Source organism: Lissotriton helveticus, chromosome 3_1, assembly GCF_964261635.1.
Source record: "Lissotriton helveticus chromosome 3_1, aLisHel1.1, whole genome shotgun sequence".
NCBI classification, from domain to species: domain Eukaryota; kingdom Metazoa; phylum Chordata; class Amphibia; order Caudata; family Salamandridae; genus Lissotriton; species Lissotriton helveticus.
This window is the reverse complement of record NC_136061.1, coordinates 458339342-458363158: the sequence shown is the minus strand read 5'-3', so window position 1 is coordinate 458363158 and position 23817 is coordinate 458339342. Positions and strand designations below refer to the sequence as shown.

General features: G+C 43.9%; 1 protein-coding gene across 1 annotated transcript in view; it reads right to left on the bottom strand.

Annotated features, from left to right (window-relative positions):
* Positions 1–23817, bottom strand: part of SGO2 (shugoshin 2) — a 465484-nt gene that overhangs the window by 408660 nt on the left and 33007 nt on the right. The window contains exons 2-3 of the mRNA XM_078680340.1: positions 17001–17145; positions 2953–3128 (exon numbers count right to left, since the gene is read on the bottom strand). Of these exons, the coding sequence (XP_078536466.1) occupies positions 2953–3128; positions 17001–17145 (321 nt within the window). The remainder of the gene's footprint in view (positions 1–2952; positions 3129–17000; positions 17146–23817) is intronic.

Sequence of the window (23817 nt, the reverse complement as noted above, 5' to 3'; positions counted from 1 at the left end):
CTGCCATCCTTCTTGTGTATCAGGAAATACCGGGAGTAGCATCCCTGACCCCATTCCTGCTCTGGAACCACCTCCATCGCACCCTTTCTTAAAAGAGTCTGCACTTCCTCCTGCAGAAGTAACAGATGTTCCTTGGTGCAAAAACCTTGGCAAGGCGGGTAATTGGGAGGGAATTCCCGAAAGGGAAGGGCATACCCATTCTCTACAAGATTGAGAACCCAAAGATCTGATGTAACCGATTCCCAATCTTGTAGATAATGGGCAATCCGACCCCCCACCGGACCCACATGATCCTGAATGGCGGATTTAGGACTGCTTTTCTGAGGCAGGGGGGTTGGAGGAAGGGGTGGAGAAGAGGCCCGACGTCCACGAGGACGCGATCTTTGCTTTCCTCTGGACGACCTGTACATGGAATTTTGCAGCTGCTGCTGTTGTTGTTGCTGTTGACCTTGTCGGTAATTCCGAAAGGAAGAGCGACCAAAACCTCTGAATCTCTTGTTGGTTGAAGAGCTCCTTATTTGAAGACCCAAAGATTTAGCATTTGCTCTACTATCTTTAAATCTCTCAAGAGCTGTATCAGCCTTCTTCCCAAAGAGGCCAGACCCATCAAAAGGAAGATCCAATAAGGTCGCCTAAACATCCGCTAAAAAGTCTGAGGATTTCAACCAAGCAGCTCTTTCAGTGGCGACAGCAGTGACCATGATACGTGCCACAGAGTATGCAGTGTCCAGACCACTTTGTATAACTTGGCGAGCTGCTGCTTGCGCATCTGAGATCACCTCCTCAAATTCTTTTCTGCTGGCATCAGGAACTTTAGGAGTTAGAACAGGCAAAGAATCCATAAGGGCATGTACATACCTCCCCATCAGACAAGTAGCATTAGTTGACTTCAAAGCCATGCTTGCAGAGGAGAAGGTCTTTTTTGCCACCTGATCTTGTTTCTTTGTCTCCTTTACATACGGAACTTGGGGAAAGGCACTTACATTCTTTTTAGAACAAGCAGCTTGAATGACTAAACTCTCTGGTGAAGGATGAGAAGTCAAAAAAGCAGGGTCCTCAGGTGCAACCCTGTATCTCCTTGCCACACTCTTGGAAACCGCAGAATTTGACAGTGGCTTCTTCCACACTTCCAAAATGGCCTCTGTCAAGGCGTCATTAAATGGAAGTAACGGTTCTATTACAGAACTAGGAGAATGTAAAACCTCAGTCAGAAGATTGGACTTAAACTCCACTGTAGGTAAAGTTAATTTAAGAAGATCTACCGCCTTCCTCATTACCATATGGTAAGGTTGGACATCCTTAGAAGGTGCATCAGAGCTTGAAGGTAATTCCCACTCTGGGGAGATATCAAGACTACTAGCATCAGCTAGCTCATCAAAACTATCTTCATCCCATTCATCTTCTTCTAAATCAGGATGAGATTCTATATACCTTCTTTCCTCCAAAAGGCGTTGTGCTTCCCTTCTGGACCTCTCCTTCACACGTCTTGCAGCCGGATCCACCAACGGCTCAGCTGGAGTCGGGATCGACGTCGGTATCGAATCCAATGGTTTAGTCGTATGTTCGAGGTCGCTCTGGAGCGGGTGACGTCGGAATCGGCGTAGACGGCCTCGGTGGAGCCTGAAATTGCCATGGCGGCGTCGGGGCTGGCATATAAGGCATAAAAGGTGCAGGAGGATAGGAGTGAGGGACTCCTAGATTGAAAGCCAGCGGACCCATGGGACCAGAAGGTGCACCAGAGGGGTACCATGCCCTTGAAAAGACACCATACATAGCATTAAGAAATGCAGATGGATCCTGACCTGGGGTTGGAAATGCAGGTTGGAAACCCTAAGGCTGGTCTTGTGGAGGAATCTGATTCGGCTCTTCAATAGGCGCGGAATCCACATCCACTTGAACCTCTTCTTCGTCACGGGCCGAGGACGGCGCCGGAGACGGATTTCGAGCCGGAGACTGAACACGCGACTCCGAAGGTGAAGCCTCACCTTCTGGTTCAGAGACATCCAGAGTAACCACCTTATAACGTACCTTCTTCGGTACTTCGATCTCGAATCCGACTCCTTACCAGAACAACGTCGGGATTCATGTCTCCTCTTCTTATGTTTCTTGTTCGACTTCGAAGTATGATCCGAAGCCAACCTCGAAGACGACTCCTCCCAAGATCTAGACCTAGACTTCGACCTCTATGTTTCTCTCCGAGAACAAGACCTCGATGTTCTTCCTTTTCCAGCTTTTAATTTTGCCACCAGGAGTTTGGCCTCTCTTTCCCTCAGAGCTTTCGGGTTCACCTTTCGACAAGAGGAACAACTCTCGACGTCGTGGTCGGAGCTCAAGCACCAGATGCAGTCATCGTGCGGGTCGGTAATCGAGATCATTTTGCCGCATTCTCTGCAGGGCTTGAAGCCGGTCTTCTTTGTTGACATTTTCGAAGAGACAGGATACAAAGAAGCAGAAATTAGAAACAAAAAGGCAACAAAGTATCAGTTGGCTACAGAGATTTCCGATAACCGTTAGCGTAGACGACGCGGAAAAAAGGGAACTGATGTCATCACGCCGGCGTGGGCCTATTGTAGGCGTCGGTGACGTCAGCGGAGTCGCGAGCAATCTCGTGTCTCTATGACGTCCAATTCCACGTCGGCGCGAGGCTACGAAAAAGAATTTCCGAATGTTGCTGACCCAAGGGGATATTCACAAGGTGAGGAATCCACACGGCAGATGTATCTATCAGAAACTTGCACACTGTGAGAGTCAGCAGTTGAGAACTGCTGCTCATATGAGCTGCGCTGTGCGTGAATGCTGCTCTCATTGGCATGTGCGGTAGGAGGAAAATCTCTCAAAGATCCAATCCAGACATGCAGACAGTAAGCATGCTTACCTCACCAAGAGTTTACATATGTTTATAAAGATCCACACAGTTTGCAGATAAACGCTGGATATAAAGTAATATCATACCACTGCATTCATGTTTTGGCGAAGAACAGCATTGTGGAAATGGACCATTTTGACTTCTTTCTGCAGGTACATTCGCTCAAATTCTAATCGCCGACACTTCTCCTTTTCTGCAGACAGTGCCATAGCCAAAGCTTTATTGTTGTGTTTCAGTGAGATCTTGAGAATGGATGAGTTATCTGAGAAAAACGAAATTTGGAAAACATTGGCATGCGAAGATAAGTATTGAGTTGTCCTCCGTTAATTTACTCACAATATTAAAGCAGCCTCATATATGGCAAAACAAATAGTGATATAAATATACGAAAATGAAGACTAGTAGCAGAGCAGTTAATTGATCACAGCTGAAAGTAGAGAGAGACAAAAGAGACGCACCAGCAAATGATAGTTTTAAACACTTTTAAGCCCAAGTGTGGTTCCCTTCTGTCACCAACATATGGAGTACTATTACGTTTGGCAATGCTACAAAGCAGTAAAAACATACGAGGTGGACAGCACTAAATGAAAAAACAGAAGTTCAGATTATCTGGGTCGATACAATCAAAATCAAAAAGCTAAAAGTAGGTGCCTCGCACGCGGAATTTCTGACCACTCCCCCGTCCTCACAACCCTTGCACTCTACTTACACAAGCGACGCACTACTCTGACTATAAACCCTTGGGCGCTCAAAAGTACCCCACATTAAGGAAGCGCTGCTCAAGGAAGCGGACTCCCATTTCAAAGAAAATGCGGGGTCAGTTGACTCTGCCTGCACCTTATGGGGAGCATTTGGCGCCGTAATAAAAGAGAGCCTTATCGTTGATGGTCGGTCATAAGAGGGAACTTACCAATCGCATCCCAGAACTTGAGGACAATATTCTAGCTAGGAAAAAAGCCCTGGCACTTACCCCCTGATCCAGAGATGCAACACTCCCTAGCGATGTTCCGTCTCGACTATTAATAGCCTCCACCCGTCATAGGATATATGAGCATGGTGAACAGACTGGTAAACTCCTGGCCTGGCTGGAGAAAACAAGAACAACTGTCCAGATGGGTTCACTCAATGCGCTGGGCCAATGTAGATACAATTACTGATCCCCAGCAGATCGCCGACACGTTCGCTTCGGATTTCTCGTCGGTTTAAGCATCCTCTGAGACGGTCCAGCCATCTGCAGCTGTGGACCTTCTTTCAAACATCAAAGTTGCATGTCTGTCCACACACAATCGAGATTCCCTAGAGGGCGAGATCACAGAGGCTGAAATTCAGAAAGCTATCCAAGATGTCCGCTCGGGTAAAGCCATGAGACCCAACGGGCTCCCAATCAAACTCTTGCAGCCAATGGCTTCTAAACTTTTTCCCCACTAGCTACACATGTATACTGAAAGCCTTGATAAAGTGGAGCTACCAGCTGATGTTAGGACGGTATCCATCGTGGTCATCCACAAACAAGGTAAGCCGCCGATGATTGTAGGTCTTATCGACCAATTTCGCTCGTTATGGTTGAGGCGAAGATATTGGCGAAACTGTTGGCCAACAGACTTATCATATCCCCTGTATTACAGTACTAGTGTACCCTGATCAAACTGGGTTTATGCCGGGGAGGAATACAGCCCTCAACCTAAGGCAGGTGCATGGAGTTTTGGCAGACGTGACAGGATCAGAGAGTATGCCGCTTTACTGTTGTTGGGTGAATCTATGGCATTTGACACCATAGAGTGGGATTTTCTATTTGCAGTGCTGGAAAGGATGGGATTTGGTCCAAACTTTACAAAGTGGATCAGATTGCTTTATGCCCGCCCAACCGCACATGTGACGGTCAACAACCATGTCTCTAGACAATTCTCGCTGGGGAGGGGCATTAGACAGGGGTGCCCTCTGCCTCTCTTGATATTTGCCTTAGTACTAGAGCCGCTGGCAGTTTGGGTCAGGGGAGACCCGTGGATTAGGGGTTTGAAGTGGATCGAGGACCACGAAGACTGTATTTCCCTATATGCGGATGATATCCTCCTGTATATGGCCTCGCCTTCCCACTCTCTCCGCCATGTCCTCCATATATTCCACATATTTGGCGCCCACTCTGGGTATACTATCAACTGGAATAAGTCACAACTGTACGTGCTGTGGAGTGCACCGCCATACAACCCTAGAGGATACGACATACCGGTGGCATCAAAGGGCTACAAGTATCTCGGCCTCTATATAACGCCAGGTCAGACTTTGTTCTATGAATTCAACTTGCTCGCTCCCCTCGCACGTCTTCAGTCCAACGCCAGATATTGGCGGTCCCTTACTCTCTTGGGATGAGCAGCCCTCTTTAAGATGTTAGCACTACAGCGTATTCTCTATGCATTGGCAAAGCACCCCTAACACGATCCCTGACACTTACTTCGCTAGTATCGACAGCGTTGTGCAGGGACTCCTGTGGGATGGTTGGGCCCCGCGCATTGCTATGAAAAAGTAAACAATGGTGTGGTATGATGGGGGTATTGCGTTACCAGACAAAAGACTTTATTATCAGGCGTCCCAACTGGTAGCAGTCAACAGGTGGGTCGTGGGGAATCTGATGATCCAAACTTCCGGACAGACCGGTGGCTTTTAGGTCAGGGCTACAGTAGGGGACTTTACACACATCTTTTCAAGCACAATCTCACGGGACCCACCGCACGCACAGTGGAAGTCTGGCACGGGGTGAATAGGAAATGGGGCTGGCATAACAAGATCACAAAAGCCACACCACTCTGTGAACCAGACCTGCTGGGGCAGCTCAGCAACTGTCCTGGATTTGACAAGTGGGATATGATAGGCATCTCGACGGTAGGCGACATGTGGGTTGGGGGACACAACCACATTTGCAGACCTACAGACTAAATACCTACTAGCAGAGACCAAGGCATTCCGGTATCTACACATCAGCCAGGCATTCAAAGCAGCCTTATCTAAGGATCAACTGTTTCTTGAACCCATGTCCAAAAAGGCCCTATCCCTCACATATTAAAAGCTAATAAATAATCGTCCAGACCCTTTAATGCGCCCACAACAAAGTTGGGAGGCAGACCTGGGGAATTTAGAGGATGATTACTGGTGTGATGCTAAGGGCATCCCTCAGAGAAGTAGCCATCCCAATGAGATTGCGCCTGGTCCAATTGAAGGTCCTTCACCGAATATACTTGGAAGCAGGGATCTTCAGGTAGGAGGGCTGACCCCCAGTGCCTCTGGCAATGCCACCAACTGGGAACCTTTTTCCATTTCTTTTGAGATTGCGCAATAGTGCAGTCCTTCTTGAGCAAGGTCACAAAACAGATGGCGAGAGCAGGTGGCAAGACGCTGAAGGCTTCCCCCCAACTAGGTCACCTAAATATTTGGGAGGCCACTGACCTAACACTAACTGAGCAAACGTTGGCCTCACAGGGGTGGGCCACTGCAAAACGCAATATCACTCAGAAATGGGGGGTGGGGGGCAGTCCCGACTCTACGAGACTGGGCAGCTGACATGGACAGGGCAATGATTGCAGAGAAAGATGTTTTTAATAACAGGGCATGCCCTAAGAAATGGGACCATAAATGGGGGAGCTGGTATTGTTTTGCTATGAGACATCCTGGGGAAGGTGGGTGGAGGGTAGTGGGGGGGGGGGGGATAGGCTATGGTGGAAGGCCTTATGTGACATGCTCGATAGGTTTTATATGTGTTTAAAATGCAAATAAAAATAAATTTAAAAAAATAAATAAATGGGGGAGCTGGAATACACTTGTCCCCTTCTGTGGGATTGCGACGTGAACGGCAGACACTCCAGGATATTTCTGGTACCTGGTACTGAATAAGGGGATCGCTTCCATATCAAGCATTAAATGGCATACGTATGGGTTTCTTAAATTGGAGCTACTATGTGTGAATTACTTGATGGGTATACCCGTTAGCATCAATACGATTAAACGGATGGGTTTGCACTGTGCTTCCCAGATTCCAACTGTATTGAAAAGTGTACTTATGTGCTGCGGACTTCATTACTATATCATTGCTGCTTTCTGTTTTTCTTTTTCTTTTATCAATAAAAATTGGTTTAAAAAAAAAGCTAAAGTAACCTTTACATAGACTGTTACTGTTGGTGTGTCGGGTCTCTTATGGGTATCCTTTCCCCCTGGTGGCAGGATCAGCAAACCCTTCAATAATTGGTTTAATACAGACCTTTATGCACCGGTATTGTAGATGCATGCAGCAAATAGCAAACATGATCTCAAATGTAAGAGTCACCATGCAGGTAAATAGTGTTAACTGTATCGATTCTTACCTTCCACTGCATCTTGGTTTTTCTGCGCACAGACCTGGAGCTAGGACCTCTGTAGTGCAAGTGTCTCAAAATCAGATAGGATTTATATGAAACCTGGGTTTCTGGGATTTAGTGCCAAAAGACCCAAACGTAGTCTCTGAGGTGGGTTCACTACTTAGATCACTTTGGACCTTGCTTATACCCACTCTGGAGTTTTATCTCTGGGCTTAGAATAAATTAAGGAGCATGAAAGAATTCATTTGGTGGAGGACAGTCAGGAAGGCCTTCACGAGGCCAGATATATTCTGCACAAGATCCCACTGAATATTCTTTTCCTGAAGCTAAAGGAGGAGTCGAAGAAAGACAACACACCTTGTTGGAGGAGCTGCAACCAAAGTCCCACAGGGAGTCGCCGCTAACATTCTGAAAAATGCCTCAGTGAAGACCCATATTTGCTAGGATAAAGCCCAGCTTTTGGTAGTATCACCCAAAGAATTGGTTGCAAGACAAAAACTGGCTGTGATGAAGATTCCTGCTCTTCTTTTTCTAGCAATGAGGTATATGAATACTCATGCATTTCTTATTTTGTCACTCAGAAGGAAATCTAGAGATGGATCCAGACTTGGTCTTTGATTTAGACTTGGCTCAAGAAAGAGAAAGGCCTCTCCTTTAAAGAAGTAAGTAATAATTCTACATGAGTGTCCCTAAATGCCCTAGGATTTACCCTCTAACAAGTCTGAAGAGTAAGGGTGCAAGACCTTGGTTACCAGAGTGATCTTGCAGAATACAGAGGTCTTTACTAAGGGAGTATAAATTGTGGAGCTACTTGTTCCGTTTGCAGTGGTTCTTGTTCTTTCACAAGACACATCTTCCCTGGTCTTTAATATTCATTCAAATAGTATTCTATTACCCAGTCTTACGTGTTCCTTTACATGGTGTGCTGCTTCATTCATAGGGGTGAGGGCATTCAGATTTCATTCCTCCATGATTTCCCCCCAAAATTGCTGTATCCTAAGCCACTTGCACCCAGGGAATGTTTGGTCTGTCTCCAATTGTTCCTGTTCCTTTTTTAATGGAGGCCCTGCTCTCCTTCCCAATACTGTTTTGTACATGATGGTTGATATGAGGATTACGACACTGGCCCTCTTGTCTTGCCAGCAACAGGATCATTGAAGGAAAAAAAAAAAAATCACCGAAACAACAAGGCAGAAATTTTCATCACGCCAGTTTATGTCTTGTAACCTATTCCTCAGGTGGGCCCTCTGGCTTACCTCACTAGGGTGTAAAACTGTTGTCTTATCTGCCGGACAAACAGACAGGGTCACAGACATTATTTATTAAAGGTTTTGTAGGGCTTGAAGCCTGAAGAAATTAGAAGACTCGTAAGGTTACAAAACTCAAGGAAAATTGCAGAAAAAAGGGCAAAAATGTTGAATAAACATTGTTCAATATTCATCAGTTCCACAGCCCTTATTTGCAGGGTGCAGAAAAAATTGCACATGAGCCTCTTTTATGACGTAAGCACCATCACTTTCGGTGCAGCGCCATGAAACCCCTAATACGGACACCTGTGATATAAGTACTTCAAAAGGTTTTCGAGATCCAGTCGTCTGAAAAATGGGTTCAAATGAGCACTGTGTTAGAGGTAATGTCTAATAGAAAGTGGAAATCCCAGATCATCTGGAGAACATTACTTAAGGTGGACAGCAGTGAGACTAACCGAGCTGGGTAGTGAAGAGTGGCCTGGATGTACTGTGAAACACAGAATACAAGCTCATCTGAGGAAATTTTAATTACATTTATTGAGCGCTTCCTACCCCCAACATGGTGTTGAGCGCATTATACTGCCGGCAACCAAAGGTTATAGGTTAATCCATTGTTAATTATTGATTGGGATTAGTCTTGAGCGCTCTGTAAATCATTTCATTCATGCATTCATTCCAGCTTTCTAGCGATAGATTTCAGAAATAGGAGGTAGATGTGATCATTAGTTGGGGCGGGGTACGTGAAATCATGAAGATGATTGATGGTGTTAGTAGATGGCTTGAAAACACGGAGAGGGGCTCATAAAGTTCAAAGAGAGAGAGCCCCAAAGTCAACAATAAAGTTAAAAATTTCACTTTGGACTGAAATACTTTGTATACTCCATACAACACCTATAATACCACTCAATGCCACCTTTCACACTTGGAACACCTCCATTAGAAATAAAACAAACTTTTATAAAAATTGCTGTATTAAAAAATCTAAATTGAGAATCACAATATCAAATAATTACATAAAGTGCATAATAAAAACAAATCAAGGTCACACAGTGCCATATGAATTAAAAAACAATCAAAATACATGATTCCTACACAGAAAATCTCACGATTAGAAAAACAATCAAACACCACATGGAAGGAGCATGAATAAGGCAGTCAAACTAAGCCTTTGCAGGGTTAATTTGAAGATATTGTGAACAAGGCAAGGAGCAATAAACTCTGGCCTCTGTGCTTCTTGTCCCATTTCAAATTTAACACAACTTTATGCGTCTATAAACGCATAAAGTTGTGTTAAATTTGAATTTGTTCTAATCGTGAGATTTTCTGTGTAGGAATCATGTATTTTGATTATGTTTTTTAATTGTCGTAGGGCACTGTGTGACCTGGCTATGTTTTTATTATGCACTTTATGTAATGATTTGATATTGTGATTCTCAATTTTGATGTTTTTTAATAAAGCAAACTTTTATAAAAAAATTGCTGTATTCCTAATGGAGGTGTTCCAAGTGTGAAAGGTGGCATTGAGTGATATTATAGGTGTTGTATGGAGTGATACGAAGTATTTCAGTCCAAAGGGACATTTTTAACTTTATTGGTGTTAGTAGATGGGCTATATGAAACTAGTTCAATTGGATTAGAGGAGTAGGACTTTCAAAAAATGTCAGGTTATCATTGATAAGAGTTGTGGGCAGTGTTCAGACACAAAAAGAGGTTAAGGCAAAAAAGTAAACGCAACAAGCTAAAGTAAAGGTCAGTTTTCATGCCAGATTAAGAAATCTAGAGGTTCCTTTTTGAGAAAGAATGAAAAACTGTAGGAAGAAGCAGCACAATGTGTATGCAAACATAGTAATATATTCGGTACTTCTGATGGGCACTAAAATCAAGCGAACCGTGTTCACTGCTAAGGAACCACTAGAACATCTGCTTCAACAAGGTCAGCTGATCAGCTCAGAAGTTGAATGCATAAAGTAATAACGGGACGCATATACTTGCAAATATAGAAAGAGTTTTTGGCTACGCTTAAAGTTGTCAACTTTTCCAGAGGAAAAGGAGTGTAATGTTGGTTTGCTGCCGTGAACATTCCTAGTGGTTTGACGGGGTACTGGGGAGTGCCTATGATGAAACTTTTTGAACCATGATGCGTTTTAATAGGATTACAAAATGGCTCATTTAGATTGGGGCAGCAATGGGAAATTTGTGATGCAATGTCTCTTCCTTCAATGACCATATGCTTCCTGACTAGCTCACTTTTGCAGGTTTTCACCTATCCTTTCTGTAGTCATATTTCTCTTCCTCCCGTCTCCTGATCATCCATTTTGCTTGCTCTGTGTCAAAGTTTGATAATGGAAATGAAGTTCTTATCTTCAAATATGAACATTAGTGTCCATCACAAGCAATCACCAGCACCAACTGGGTACTGGACAAGAAAGTTTGCAGGCTAGTCCAAAATCATGATTACGGTTGTCTTGGACTTCTGCCTTTCCACGAGGGACACCTACAACAGTCAATTTAATCATGCAATTTTTGGAACTGTTTGAGCAAACAAACAAACTTTCCAAGTAATGATGGATAGCTAGCTAACAGAGTTGTGTGCAATGTTTGTGCATCAATGAAGTCTTCTGCCTTTTATCTGCATATTTTATTAAAATATACGTTTGGAGCAAACTGTGCAAAAAAGTCAGTGTTTCTGTGGCAGTGATTGTCAGCACAGTCCATTAGGTTTTGGGTAATCATGTAACAATTGGTAGATGGTGGCAAGTCTTAAAAGAACTGTTCCTCTGAGAAAGCATCAATGGGAATAAGAGTTGATATTCTCTCAACCGCAGCCCAGCACTCGGTCTCCATTAACCTTCCCTTACCTCCGGTTTTCCATTGTGCCTACATGCAAGGAGGCTGCATCTCTTGTTTGTTTTGTGGCCCGTACTCTACCTGGTAACGCCAAGCTCAGGGGATCTATTACCTACCTTCAAAGAGTAATTTGACTTCACTTATTGTTTGTATTTATAAAGGAATTCCTTCCTCTTACGAATCTGCATGTCTCACTCTCCAGTTCTCAGGCATGAAGAGCAGACAACAGTGACCACGTGGAGTCTGTGTTGCTGCAGCTGCTACATGCTGACACTACCATGGCTACCCTCCTTTTCCGGTCTCCTAAAGCAGAGTGTGAGACCGATTTTACAAGACTATAAAGGCCATGAGTGCTATGAAAAGAAGTTCGCTTTTCAAAGCCCCTCCTTCTGAAGATGAGGAAGCCAGTTACAACTCTCTCGCAAGCCAGTCAGGCAAGCTGGATGGTCTCTGTGCTGCTGAACAAAGCGGCGCAAAAGACACAATTGATGGACGGAATGTAGAACAAATCAAAACATTCACTCACCAGTCAAGAGTAAAATCCATCATTCTTTTGCTCACCATGCCACACCAGTTTAGACCTGGCCATATGCAAATCAGTCTTGACCCTGTGACTCATTAGAACAGTCCAGCCTGAACTGCCAAGCCAGGTCCTCCCTGTACAGGAAACAAGCATCCTAGGACCGGTTTCGGGGTTTCACCCCTCATCAGCCAGGATAGCTTGATTCCAGTGGCACAGTGAGCACGGGACCCACGTCTGGGCATACCCGGTGCACTTATGGTGAGGAAGCAAAAGAGACAATTGAAGGACGGAATGCAGAACAAAATCAAAACATTCACCCCCAGTCAAGAGATAAACCAATCATTCTTTTGCTCACCATGCCACCCCAGTTTAGACCTGGCCATTTGCAAATCAGTCTTGACCCTGAGCCTCATGGGAACAGTCCAGCATGGTCAGAGGGGAGCACTTGCAACCTGGGGCATGTTTGGAAAGTCAACACCCACAAGTCTCTGTGAGTAAAATGCACAATGGGGCCTCAGATTTACAGTTTTACATAGGGAAACATGCTAATCCAGAGCCATAATAACTTGCTGGAGACGCTTACTGGAGTTAAAAGGCAGCAGCTTATTAAACTTTCTCCTCCACTTGCAGGTGGTGGTCAAATACACTAATCAACAAAACCATAAGATAATCTTATATTTTATCAATCTGAACTTACCATTCAGACTTGAAATCTTTTAGGAGTGTGACGGATTGCGACATTCTATTCATAACGTGCTAAATTTGTGACGTCCTTCAGTCAGTTCGTGCCAGGCCTAGGCTATCAGTGCAGTGCTTACATTGCTCCCCAATCACAGACTCATCAGGCCCTATAGCCCTCTAGGATCCCAAAGCTCTATCGTACCTTTGGTCCGCTCTTGTGACTAGCCCATTCTTGCGAGTTGGCTGTTGTTCTTACAACCTCCTCCTTTTCTGACCATGGTGCTTGCAACACAGTCATCTCCTGCCTTATATCCCAGATGTGCGACTAATGGTGCTCCACTGGCAACTTCTCCAGCATAAAAAGCCACTATGTGGCTAAAGTGTGATGGGGGAGAGCTGCTATCGCACACAGCCTCCTTTACTAAATTAGCAAACGAAAAAACACAATCTGAAGTCCAGAGCAAAATGACTTGAGTCTCAACATAAACTGACCTGTTCAAAAAGAAATTATAGAGAGCTGAGAAATGTTACGGGGGAACTTGAACATTTAATAATGAGATATGCTGCTAAAAATGCTTCATGTCCACAAAAAAAAAAAATGAAAATACAATCACATTTTGGCATATAAAGTAGACCAGAACAAACTAGAAATCATATGCATGGAAGATGTTCAAAGTACTTTGCAGTCAAAAACACTTATTATTATTAATGTATTCTTGACAGCTATTTGCAAGAAACCGATTTTAACAACTTCAAATTTCCCCATAAGGATCTCCAAAGCTTGAAAACGTTGAAGACCCAATTACTGGGGAGTGGCTGGGAAAGGCAATATGGAATCTGTTGCACAATAAAGCCACAGGCCCTGACAACTCTGCACTGTCGTTTTATAAGGCTTACACAGAATTGCTGGATTATCCCTTTTCAAAAGTTTAATTTGTTTCAGACTTCCCCTACAGTCACTATGTGATGTATTCCTATAGGTACTGTATCGATTCCCCTATTCCTGACCCTGGTTTGGTTAATAATTAACTAGCAGCCATCCAACGGTGCAAAAACCGTTATCTGATTAAGCCACACCACGGCACAGAAGCGCGTTATCTGATTAGGTCATAACGCATGCCATCTAATTAGACAAGCGACATTCCTCCAGCCCCTGATAAGGCATACGGAGTTCTCAAAACAAATCAAACCTACAGCGACCTGGGAAATTCCCATAGCCATTGTTTTGATTTCACCGAGAACTTCAGTAAAGAATGTGCGAACGAACCCGTTCATATGACATCCTTATTGACGTATATATGTCCATCCTTACGTCAATCTCGGCACCTTTCAGGTATAAATATTACCGACATTGCCTTAAGCAAAACACATGCGGTGGTGACGAGATTGGAGCAGCGAGACGTGCCGAGGAGCCCAGCAGAGAGCGAAGCCCACAGCCGCTGCCCCGCCTTCCTGACGCGCTGAGAACGAGACGCTGCCTTTCTCCTGCTGAGAAATCCAGCTCTGGCGCTTCCAAGCAGCCCTTGCAGGCAGCTGGAATATCAAGACCTGGGATAAGAGATACCAGCCCTCCACCATTCTAGATCTCAGGTACAGAACTGAATAACCCCTTGCAGAGAATTCTCGAATCAGTCCCTTGGCAAAACAAACTTAACTTAAACTGCTACTTATCTACTCCCGCCCACGTATTAGGCTTAGGTCAGGTACACTGGGGTAGGCGTGGTTAGAAGCACCAGTTGAGTACGATTAGTCAAATGTATATATCTATTTTATCCATTTTAAAGTATCATATGGCTCAGAAACCATATCAATGCTTTTACAGTATTATTTTATAATTCTGTCTTTACTGTATGCACTGTACTTAACTATAAGTATTGCAATAATAGCGATTCATTTCTCTTGTACGAGAAAAGAGACTGATCAATAAATACCATTCTTTATTGAACACGCCCGTCTCTTCCTTTTCTCTACAATCTGGTGAAACTAAGAATGCACTGAACTGACTGAGTAAAATAAGTTGTCTTTTGTTTTCACACGACTCTAGAGAGATACACTCTTGATTAGGGGAGAGCAAAGTTGTCATGTTCTATGGTTGTCAGAAACTAAATCCCTTCTTGTCTATCCAGGGAGGTTAAAATCCTCCTTGTCTATTCGAGAAAGTTTCTAGTGAACTCTGAGCTAGCTGGCAAACACAAAACTTTAAGTCTAATATTGTCGGTAGAAGACCTAGTTAACCTCTGCCCTAGGTCTATACTATTGAAGATATTATTCCAATGCGCAGAGCCTATTGGGATAATAGGAACTACACTAGCTTCTCTTTTGCTAAAATCTAATAAAGACATGATAAAGGCCCGACAGCCCTCCTAAATTCTGATGAGAAAAGGTTTACGTCCATTCTGGTTTCCCACTTAAGTGGCATAGGGCCTCTACTGGTCTCAGAATTTCAATCAGCCTTCGTGAAATACTGCTAAACAAGCAATAACGCGAGACAGGCACTTTCTCGCACAGACATATTGAACTGCAGGTGTAAGTAAATTACCCTTCTCTCGCTTGATACAAAGAAGGCACTCAACAGGGTACATTGGCAGTTCACTACCAACACGTGGACCCTGAAAAAGTCTCCATTTTATACAGGCCAATTGTACCTCTCTTTTGGCTAAAATAAAAGTGCATGGGGAGCCTTCACCTTCAACTTCCCCTTATCTGTGGGGGATAGGACAGAAGCCACGGAAGCAGATTATCGCCCCCGATATTTACTCTCAAGAACCATTGATTCACAATTGAATATAACCTTAATATTGGAAACCTAGAGGTTGATCAGAGCTATTAACCAGCCTTATTTGTAAACTATGTGCTTTGCTTTTTGGCCAAGCCCAAAAGAGATTCTGGCACTGAAATCTGATAACTCCATTGGTTTACAGCAACTGCTGGTTTTCAATTAAAGTACAAAAAATAAAAGTGGATTGGAAAATGCAGATTCTTCGTGCTGCTGCAAGCCTTTCTGGTTTATCTTGTACTACTTTGGACCCAAGGCTCAATTAATCTAGGAATCAATCTTCCAAACTGGATTAGAAACCTCATACACATTCAAGGTCCCCTGTTGTTGGACACACTATACGAGGATTTGAATGCGTGACAGACACTTGAAATAGCGATAAGTGGGAGAACAGTAAGATTAGAAAATTACCTTTTCGGCATTTTTGGGGCATGTTACACAAACCACGACTTTGTTTTTCTAAAGAAAAGTTGGTACAGATGCAACGTAAATTAATGCCACTTATTCTGAGCAACAAACCTCAGAGACTGCCCAGGGCAACACTGCATAGACTATCAGAAAAGGGTGGGCTAGGATTTATCAACATAATACATTATGTTACGTTACATCAAGGGCTGGATACGGTAATCCAAGAACAAGGCTGTTCATTAGTTCCTCTACTACACATTCTATGGTTCCACCACACAACACCCAATTCTAGGTGCCTGGCATGCAAACCTCTATCCTCCAAGGTCGCCCTTCTCAAATACTGGTATCAGTTGGCCAGAAAGAATGGCAAAAACCCCGTTCTTTTCACCTATGATGCCAATTTTGTACAAACCCGAATTAGCCTCGGAATTGAGTACAATGGCTTCAGTGAATGGAGCTCAGATGATACACTCATATTTGGCAAACTGTTTTCTGACAGAGTGACATGTACCCGGCCATTTGGACATTGTGAGACGGACTACTTTTGACTCGACCACAGCCAAACTGGGCAAACTCGACAGTTCCAAAGGAATAGGTGGGAAAAAAGCTACAAAAAGACTCCAGTAGATCCTGCTCATTTCACAACACCACTCAAACAAGGAGATTTGTAGGCTACAAAAATGGGCAACCTATTTTCAGCAGAGCTATATGTTATAGTGGTAATACTTCCATTCACGGTGGTAATACGACCAAATCAAGGGATTTGCCTAAAGGATCGAAGAACCTCCTCAGATGGATTTAGCTGTGAGAATCTCGAAGAAAACGATTAGGTTCAGAGGTAGAATCAGCCTTCTGTAGTACAACTTGTGCTTGACCAGGAGTTGACAAGTTGTCTGGAATTACAGGACTTGTATATTGTGCTTTGTCTCTGACCGTATGAAAATATGAAACACAGTTACAAAGCAACAGAGCATGGCACAATAGAGAAGTATACACAGTGTGAAAGCATGGATGAAATATTCATGTATACCTAGATGCTCTAAATTCCAAAACAAGCAGCAGAAGACCGTAAGCAGGTATGTTACCTTCTTAGACTTACCAACAGGAGTTGCAATCTTTTACATGATATCAAATTAGAGGATAGTGCAGATGCCGTGTGCATTCCACAGCCTCAGAGACTTCATTGTTTCAAACTCCGCCAACACAGTGCATGCTCCCATACACAAAAATGAGCTGGAGGGAAATCTATTTCTCTGCCAAGGCCCGTGCTCTATCTGTATGGTCTATATGTAGTTCTATGACCTACTTATTATCTTGGTCTTGATTTTGGCAGCAATCGAAGTATTCAGTTTGGCACATTTCAAAGCTCCATTCTTCTTTTCCTTCATGCGCTCTCTCACTGCAAGAAGATTTGCGAGGGCTGATGTTTCTATTGCTGCAGGATCCCCCATCTAAAAGCATCAACAGAAAAGCATTAGCACCAGGTTGGAAAAAACGATACTTTGTAAGTAGGCAATTTAAGGATTCGTTGATGCAAAAAAATAAATAAAAAGGCTGAACAATGGCTAGTTAACAGTATCATCATGACTGGCCGAGATGACAGGTCGAGAATAGAGAGTTCCAGTGGAGGGAAATATTTAGAAACGTACACAACTTATGATCCCTTGTGAAAGTTATTGAGCCACGAAACATATCGCCACAGGTCACCAGTTACTGCACAAAAACCCAGGTCACAAGAAACAAGATATTTACCTTCGTCAACGCCCTTTCTGGAGGAAACTGCAGATTCCTCACCTTGTTAATATCCCCGGTGCCAGCCTGGATCCAGAAACTCAAGTACCCGGGTTCCAATGCTCTTGTAGGTGGAGTCATGCAGCTCCATGCTGACTCAGCTTCACTCTGAAGTGACTGAGCTGCACATAGGCGCCACCAATACATGCTGTCAGTTTATGTTGCAGGCTTCGCCACACCCTCACACGCGGAATGGATCAGCAAATTGGAAGGACCAGTGCCCAGATTCCTAAATTGGGACCGTTTTGAAGGAAAAGTAAAGCATTCCACAGAACAGGAAGGTTGGAGGGCCATGAGGAATCTACAGTCAGTTACAGTATCCATCACAAAGTGCATTACTGAGGGTAAGCAAATTGTTCTTCCAATGAATACTTTTAACCACAGAGGCTTTACCTTGTGAATACATTGCAAAGCAGTACTTCCCCAAAGTGGTGGATCTGTTGAATAGCTCAGGTCAAAAAGTCCTACAGGACCAAACAGGGAAAAAGCTTGTCCAGAAAATCCAGACGGCAGAGGATATAGTGCTTTGTGAACGTGTGCAGGGATGCTCATATGAGATATCCACAGCCCATTTGTCAGCCGGTGAGAGCCCCGGTGGAGCGAGCCCGGAGACAGTCTGTAGGCTACATTTTAGCAAATACGTAGCAGATCTTAATACAAAGGGCTATTTTGTGAAAAGGGCAACTTCTACGTCTCCTTTACGTTCTTTGCATCAGAGAATGCCAAAAAGAGCTGATCATCCACCCAATGGCCCTTATTACAATCAAGGTAAAATATCAGCACTTTTTTGGGGTCAAGCGACAAAGACTCTTCCTCCTTTGAAGGTAGAGGTGGAGGAGAGAAAGTTGAAAGAGTGACAGTTTGTCTGACTTAAAAAGGCGTTACTATCTTTGTCAAGAACTAAACTTGACTTCGCAACACCAGGTTGTTTGGGGCGATAAGGGGGTTAAGGCAGCTGAACCAAGAGAGCCTGAAGCTCACTCATGCAAAGAGCAATAGTTTGAACGTGGTACAAATTAGGAAAGAGAAAACTAAATTTAAGTCCCACTGTGGCATCATAAACAGTTTTGGTGGAAACATGTCGCAAACCTTTAAGAAATCCCTTCACAACAAAAGGATTTTTAAAAAAGGCAGCAGATCTAGAAAACGTAAAATAGCCAAAAGGGGTGACAAGCAACCTTTAACAGTGCCCTCTGCAAGCCCTTGCCAGGGTGAAGATAAACAAACAAAAGATCTGACAGTTTGACCTACAATGGGTCCATTTGATGTACAGATTCCATGGAAGGGCACCTAGCTGCCAAAGATAACATTAACAACTTCAGAAGGAAGATCAAAGGAAATCAACAGCCGCCACTCACACTCCACGAATGGCAGTGCTTATTGTGCAAACGCGAGTGCAAGACACTGCCCTGCGGCTGCAACAGAAGGTCATCCCAAAGCAATAGGCGGATCAGAGGACAGATGATCAAGCCCAGTAGTTCCAGGTACCACACATTCCTGACAACCTCGAGCCATGAAGGTGACTTGGGTCTGGTCATTCAGAGGTAGCAGCAGGAAGGGAGACAGCAGCCCCTTGTTCTACTCTAGGAGGAAGCGGTACAAAAGGGGGTGGTGATGGACGGAGCATCTGAACTGGGGTGGCGGAGTGGGCTAAAGAACGGTGATGGATTGAACCCAGATCTTTTGACTGGGTGTGAGTGTTTGATTGATTCAGATGCTCCGTCCATCACCACCCCCTTTTGTACCGCTTTTAGCCGACATAAGTGTGGCAGGGTATGCTCAGACGTGAGTCCCTTGCTCACTTTGCCACTGGATTCAAGCAAGCCGGGCTGAAGACGGCTGGAATGCCAGAAACCGGTCCTCGGAAGCTTGTTTCCGGTCCAGGGAAGACATGGCTTGGCAGTTCGGGCTGGACTGTTCCCATGAGGCACAGGGTCAGACTGATTTGCATTAGCCATGTCTGAACTGGGGTGGCAGAGTGGGCTAAAGAACGGTGATGGATTGAACCCAGATCTTTTGACTGGGTGTGAGTGTTTGATTGATTCAGATGCTCCGTCGTTCACCACCCCCTTTTGTACCGCTACTCTAGGAGGAATACATCTATGAGAGAGAGCCTTTTTGGGAGTGCCAACAAACAGAAATATGGACACTGCAACTTCTTGGCAGATCAAGGACGGGTTCTCCCCAGTGCTCTAGTTGACCTTAAATTCACAGGGGAAGTCAACAAGGATAAGGTTAACTACCTGGACCTTCAAGTGAACGTGAAAAATGGTCACATTTGCACCCAACTTTATCGTAAACCGACTGCCGGTAATAGCGTTTTACACGCCTCAAGCAGTCATTCCCGTAAACTTATCAGCAACATTCCTTACGGTGAACTTTTACGATTAAAACGTAATTGCACACAAAATGATGATTTTGAACAAGCAGCCACTGACAGTATAGAGAGATTCCGCAACAGAGGTTATAATTGGAATCTGCTTCAAGAGGCTTTGAATAAAGTCAGAAAGATACCTCGTAGTACCCTTTTTGAAGAGAAAAAGATTGTCTCCACTGAAGATGTTAAATTCCGTAGGATTACACCCTTCTCTGCGGATTCATTTAAACTAAGATCTATCTTGTCCATACATTGGCACATTCTTAAATCTGACCCAATTGTGGGGTCTGACATTCCTGATGTGCCACTAATAACCTTCAGGAAGGCAAGATCACTGCGTGATGAGATGGTCCATAGTTATTTACCACCACAGGAGAAACAATTAGGAACTCTGAAGGATGCAAAAGGCTTTTTCCCTTGTGGAAAATGCAAAGCCTGTTCAGCTAGCAAAAGAACTTTGACATATGATGTCACAGGCTGCAAAGGTGGCAAAAAAATAACTAAATTCATGTCCTGCCACACAGACCACGCAGTCTATTGCTTGGTATGTCCCTGTCCCTCTATATAGGTTGGAAGCACTATTAATCCTGTCAAATTGCGGGTGCTGGAGCACATGCGGGCTATTGCGAGTAAAGATTTCACATACCCGGTAGCCCGGCATTTTGCAATTAAGCACAATAGTGACAGGAATCTTCTTAGATACTTCGCCTAGATCAAGTTGCTGAAAATCCCAGAGGAGGCAATAGATTGCAGACACTAAGGAGACTAGAATCCAGATTTATTATAGATCTAGAGACCAGGGCAACCAAGGGACTGAACATGGGGGAGGAGCTTTCATCTCATCTGGGTTGAAAAAGATATATGTTGGCATTTTTGTGCCTTGAGAGAAAAAACTTTCAAAAATCTGAATATTGAATTGTGATGTATAAACTGAGTCTAATAATTGAAGATGTATTTGGTTGTAAATTTTACTAGCATAGCGATAGTTTGTAAGGTTTGTCATTTCCTGTAGCACTGATCTGAGATTTTAGCAACCAGCTATCTGGTTGCAATTGCCGATCCACGGCTAGATTTTTGCTCATTATAGCTTTTCAATATTGTGATCGTCGCATGGAATAGGTATAGTGTTTCACAATGCCACTTTCTCTCAGGTTTGTGTGTTTTTTGGATAAGTGTGTCCATTTAATCTCTGCCGATACACGGCGATATTGTTCACTTTGAAACCGCTTCATAATTAATGCTGATTGAATATGCATTTGGGTTAAGATACGGCGGTTTATTTGAAATGACTCACACGAAAGAGCAAACATGATATTTCGCTATGACCATATGTGAAGAATGAACATATTTAAAGATGGCGTGCATTATACGCATGGATGTTGAAGTCCGTTGTTTGTGTTAATGAAAACTGCAAACATAGATAATGGTGCCGCACATTACTTTCCGATGTTAACACTGACGAAGGGATTCTACTCCCGAAACGCGTCTGTTCTTGAATACATTTTTCTGCTGAATTACTACTGCTGCTCTCGAGAGTGCTGGTCTTTCCTTTAGCCCGGCTGGGTATGATCAAGGAATTTGGAGCCTGCATTTATTTACGCGAACACCATCGCATTACTAGCACCCGCTTTCAGAGTGACTCGTAAGTTTGGTGTATTTGGAGCATATATATATATATCTCTCAACGATTTCCGGTAATGAAAGAGGCCGTCTCACAGGGCGGTCCGTGATCAGGGCACCGGCAGCCCCGTACAATATTACACACAGTACCTCCTCACTTCAGGAAGAATTCTCACGGACACCTCGCATGGGTTTGCAGGTAATTTATTCACACATCAGACTGCACAGCAACGCGTTTCGACTTTACGTCTTGGTCACGCTAAGAAGCCTTTACAGATTGCACATTAAATACACTTTTACTAAAAATAAACAAAGGACTTAAACACCGTGATGGAATCCATTAGAAAAAGTAAAACAAATAGTGTTTGGTTGTGCTGCCATTTTAACCTAGTCAATATCGTCAGTACATTTATACATTAACGGATACATTGATTCAGGTATGAAGTTAAAAACCTGTGTCTGGGATTCATGTTATTTCATCATCCTTGATAGAGTCAACTCGGTTGTTATACCGTTATCAAAGTTTTGAGTGCAATCAAATAATTTATAATGTCCATTCAATATACATCTCGCCCAAGTGGGCTAGCTTCTAATAAGCCACCAGAGTTAAAGCCCAATGAGCCGAGTAAGTTAGCAATATGCATAGGACGACATATCATGAATTAATTGCATTCTGCTCTGTCCGGGCTATCGAGTTGAATTCAATCTGGTCCCGCCCTGCCAAAAGAGACATTGCGCAACTGTGGGGCGCTCAGGGCCCGCCCGGGATTCGGAAATGGAAACAAAACATGGACTGGTGCATGTTCAGAGAAAAAACTGTATATATTTCTCGAGGTACCCCCCAAAAATGGGGGAGGATATGGTCTCAATGGAACACTTACCGTGGTGATATCTGTGCCCCTCCTCTTCCTGACCCAGATGTAGCACCCACGTCCCCGTAACCCGAGGGTTCCTTCACATACTATTGTATACTGGTTGCAATTTGTCTCTTCTGCCCCCCCCCCCCCGGTGGGATATTTTCTCGATGGAACAAATGCTCATGGTATTGCCCTTCCCGCTCCGCCACCATGTACTGCAACGTTGTGTATACTGATGTCTCTTTTTCTCTCTCCTTGCAAGTTGTTTGTGTTTGTGTTATAAAATCAATAAAAAGTTAAAAAAAAAAAAAAAATCTGGTCCCGCCCAAGTGGGCATAAAGAATCACACGTTTAATTTACAGTGTATACATAATCATGTATCATTTAAGGTCCAGAGGCGAAGACAGCCCACACCAAAAAAGTGTTTTTTGTGAATCTCCCCTGGAACTGTGCGCCAGGGCCCGTCTCTAATGAAAACCTTTAATCATATTCAAATAGGTTAATGTTCATGGTGAAAATAGAAATATGGATCCGATAGCAATAAATTTCCATCGCTGGCTAAGCCCACTGCTTAATTGTCCTGTCCCAGGGCTCACACATTTCATTGTTCGCTGGGTGCTTAAGGCCCGCTCTCATTTTGTGTCGGTGACATAACTGCTGATGGGTCTAATACTCTCATTATTTGAAATGGGATTGCAATCAATCAATCAATCAATCAATCATGCCATTTGTATAGCGCACTACTTACCCGGGAGGGTCTCAAGGCGCTTGGGGGGAGGGGTATGCTACTGCTCGAACAGCCAGGTCTTGCATGATAGAACACAGAGTATTAAAAGAAAGGCAAAAAAGAAGGGAGACTATAAGAGGGGCTGGAGACAGGTAAGGATGTGGGGCTGCAGCTGGATTTCACTTTTGCAAAATAAAGTCATTTTCTCCAAAATCAAATCATAGTTTTTATTAAAGTCTAAAAGACGAGTCTGCAGATCGGTCCGGCGGTGGCCAGCGCCCTCATTATTGTCCTAATGGTTAGTAATTATTAGACAGGCGAGACCTAAAATTACTGATTGCATATGTGGATCACGTGCTACGCGAGTGCACACACACACACAGACAAACACGCTCTCACACACACACACAAACCGCACACGAACACATGCACGCTCACAAACATAAAACACGCGCACGCACACATACAAAGCACACACGCACCCCACACACGCACCCCACACACACACCCCACACACACACACACACACACACCTCCCCCTCCCCGAGACCCTATGAACCTATTGAGACATGAAGCGTTTTAAGCGCACAGAGAGCGCATTAAGCGCCTTGGGCACTACCAGGAACATTTGCCTGTACACATTCTCTCCTTTCAGCGCAGGGACAGCAAGAACGGCTTCTAAATTTTTTTATCTTAACCTGGTGAAAAAGGTACACCAAGGTAATATTTGAAACAATGGCACGTGCCATGA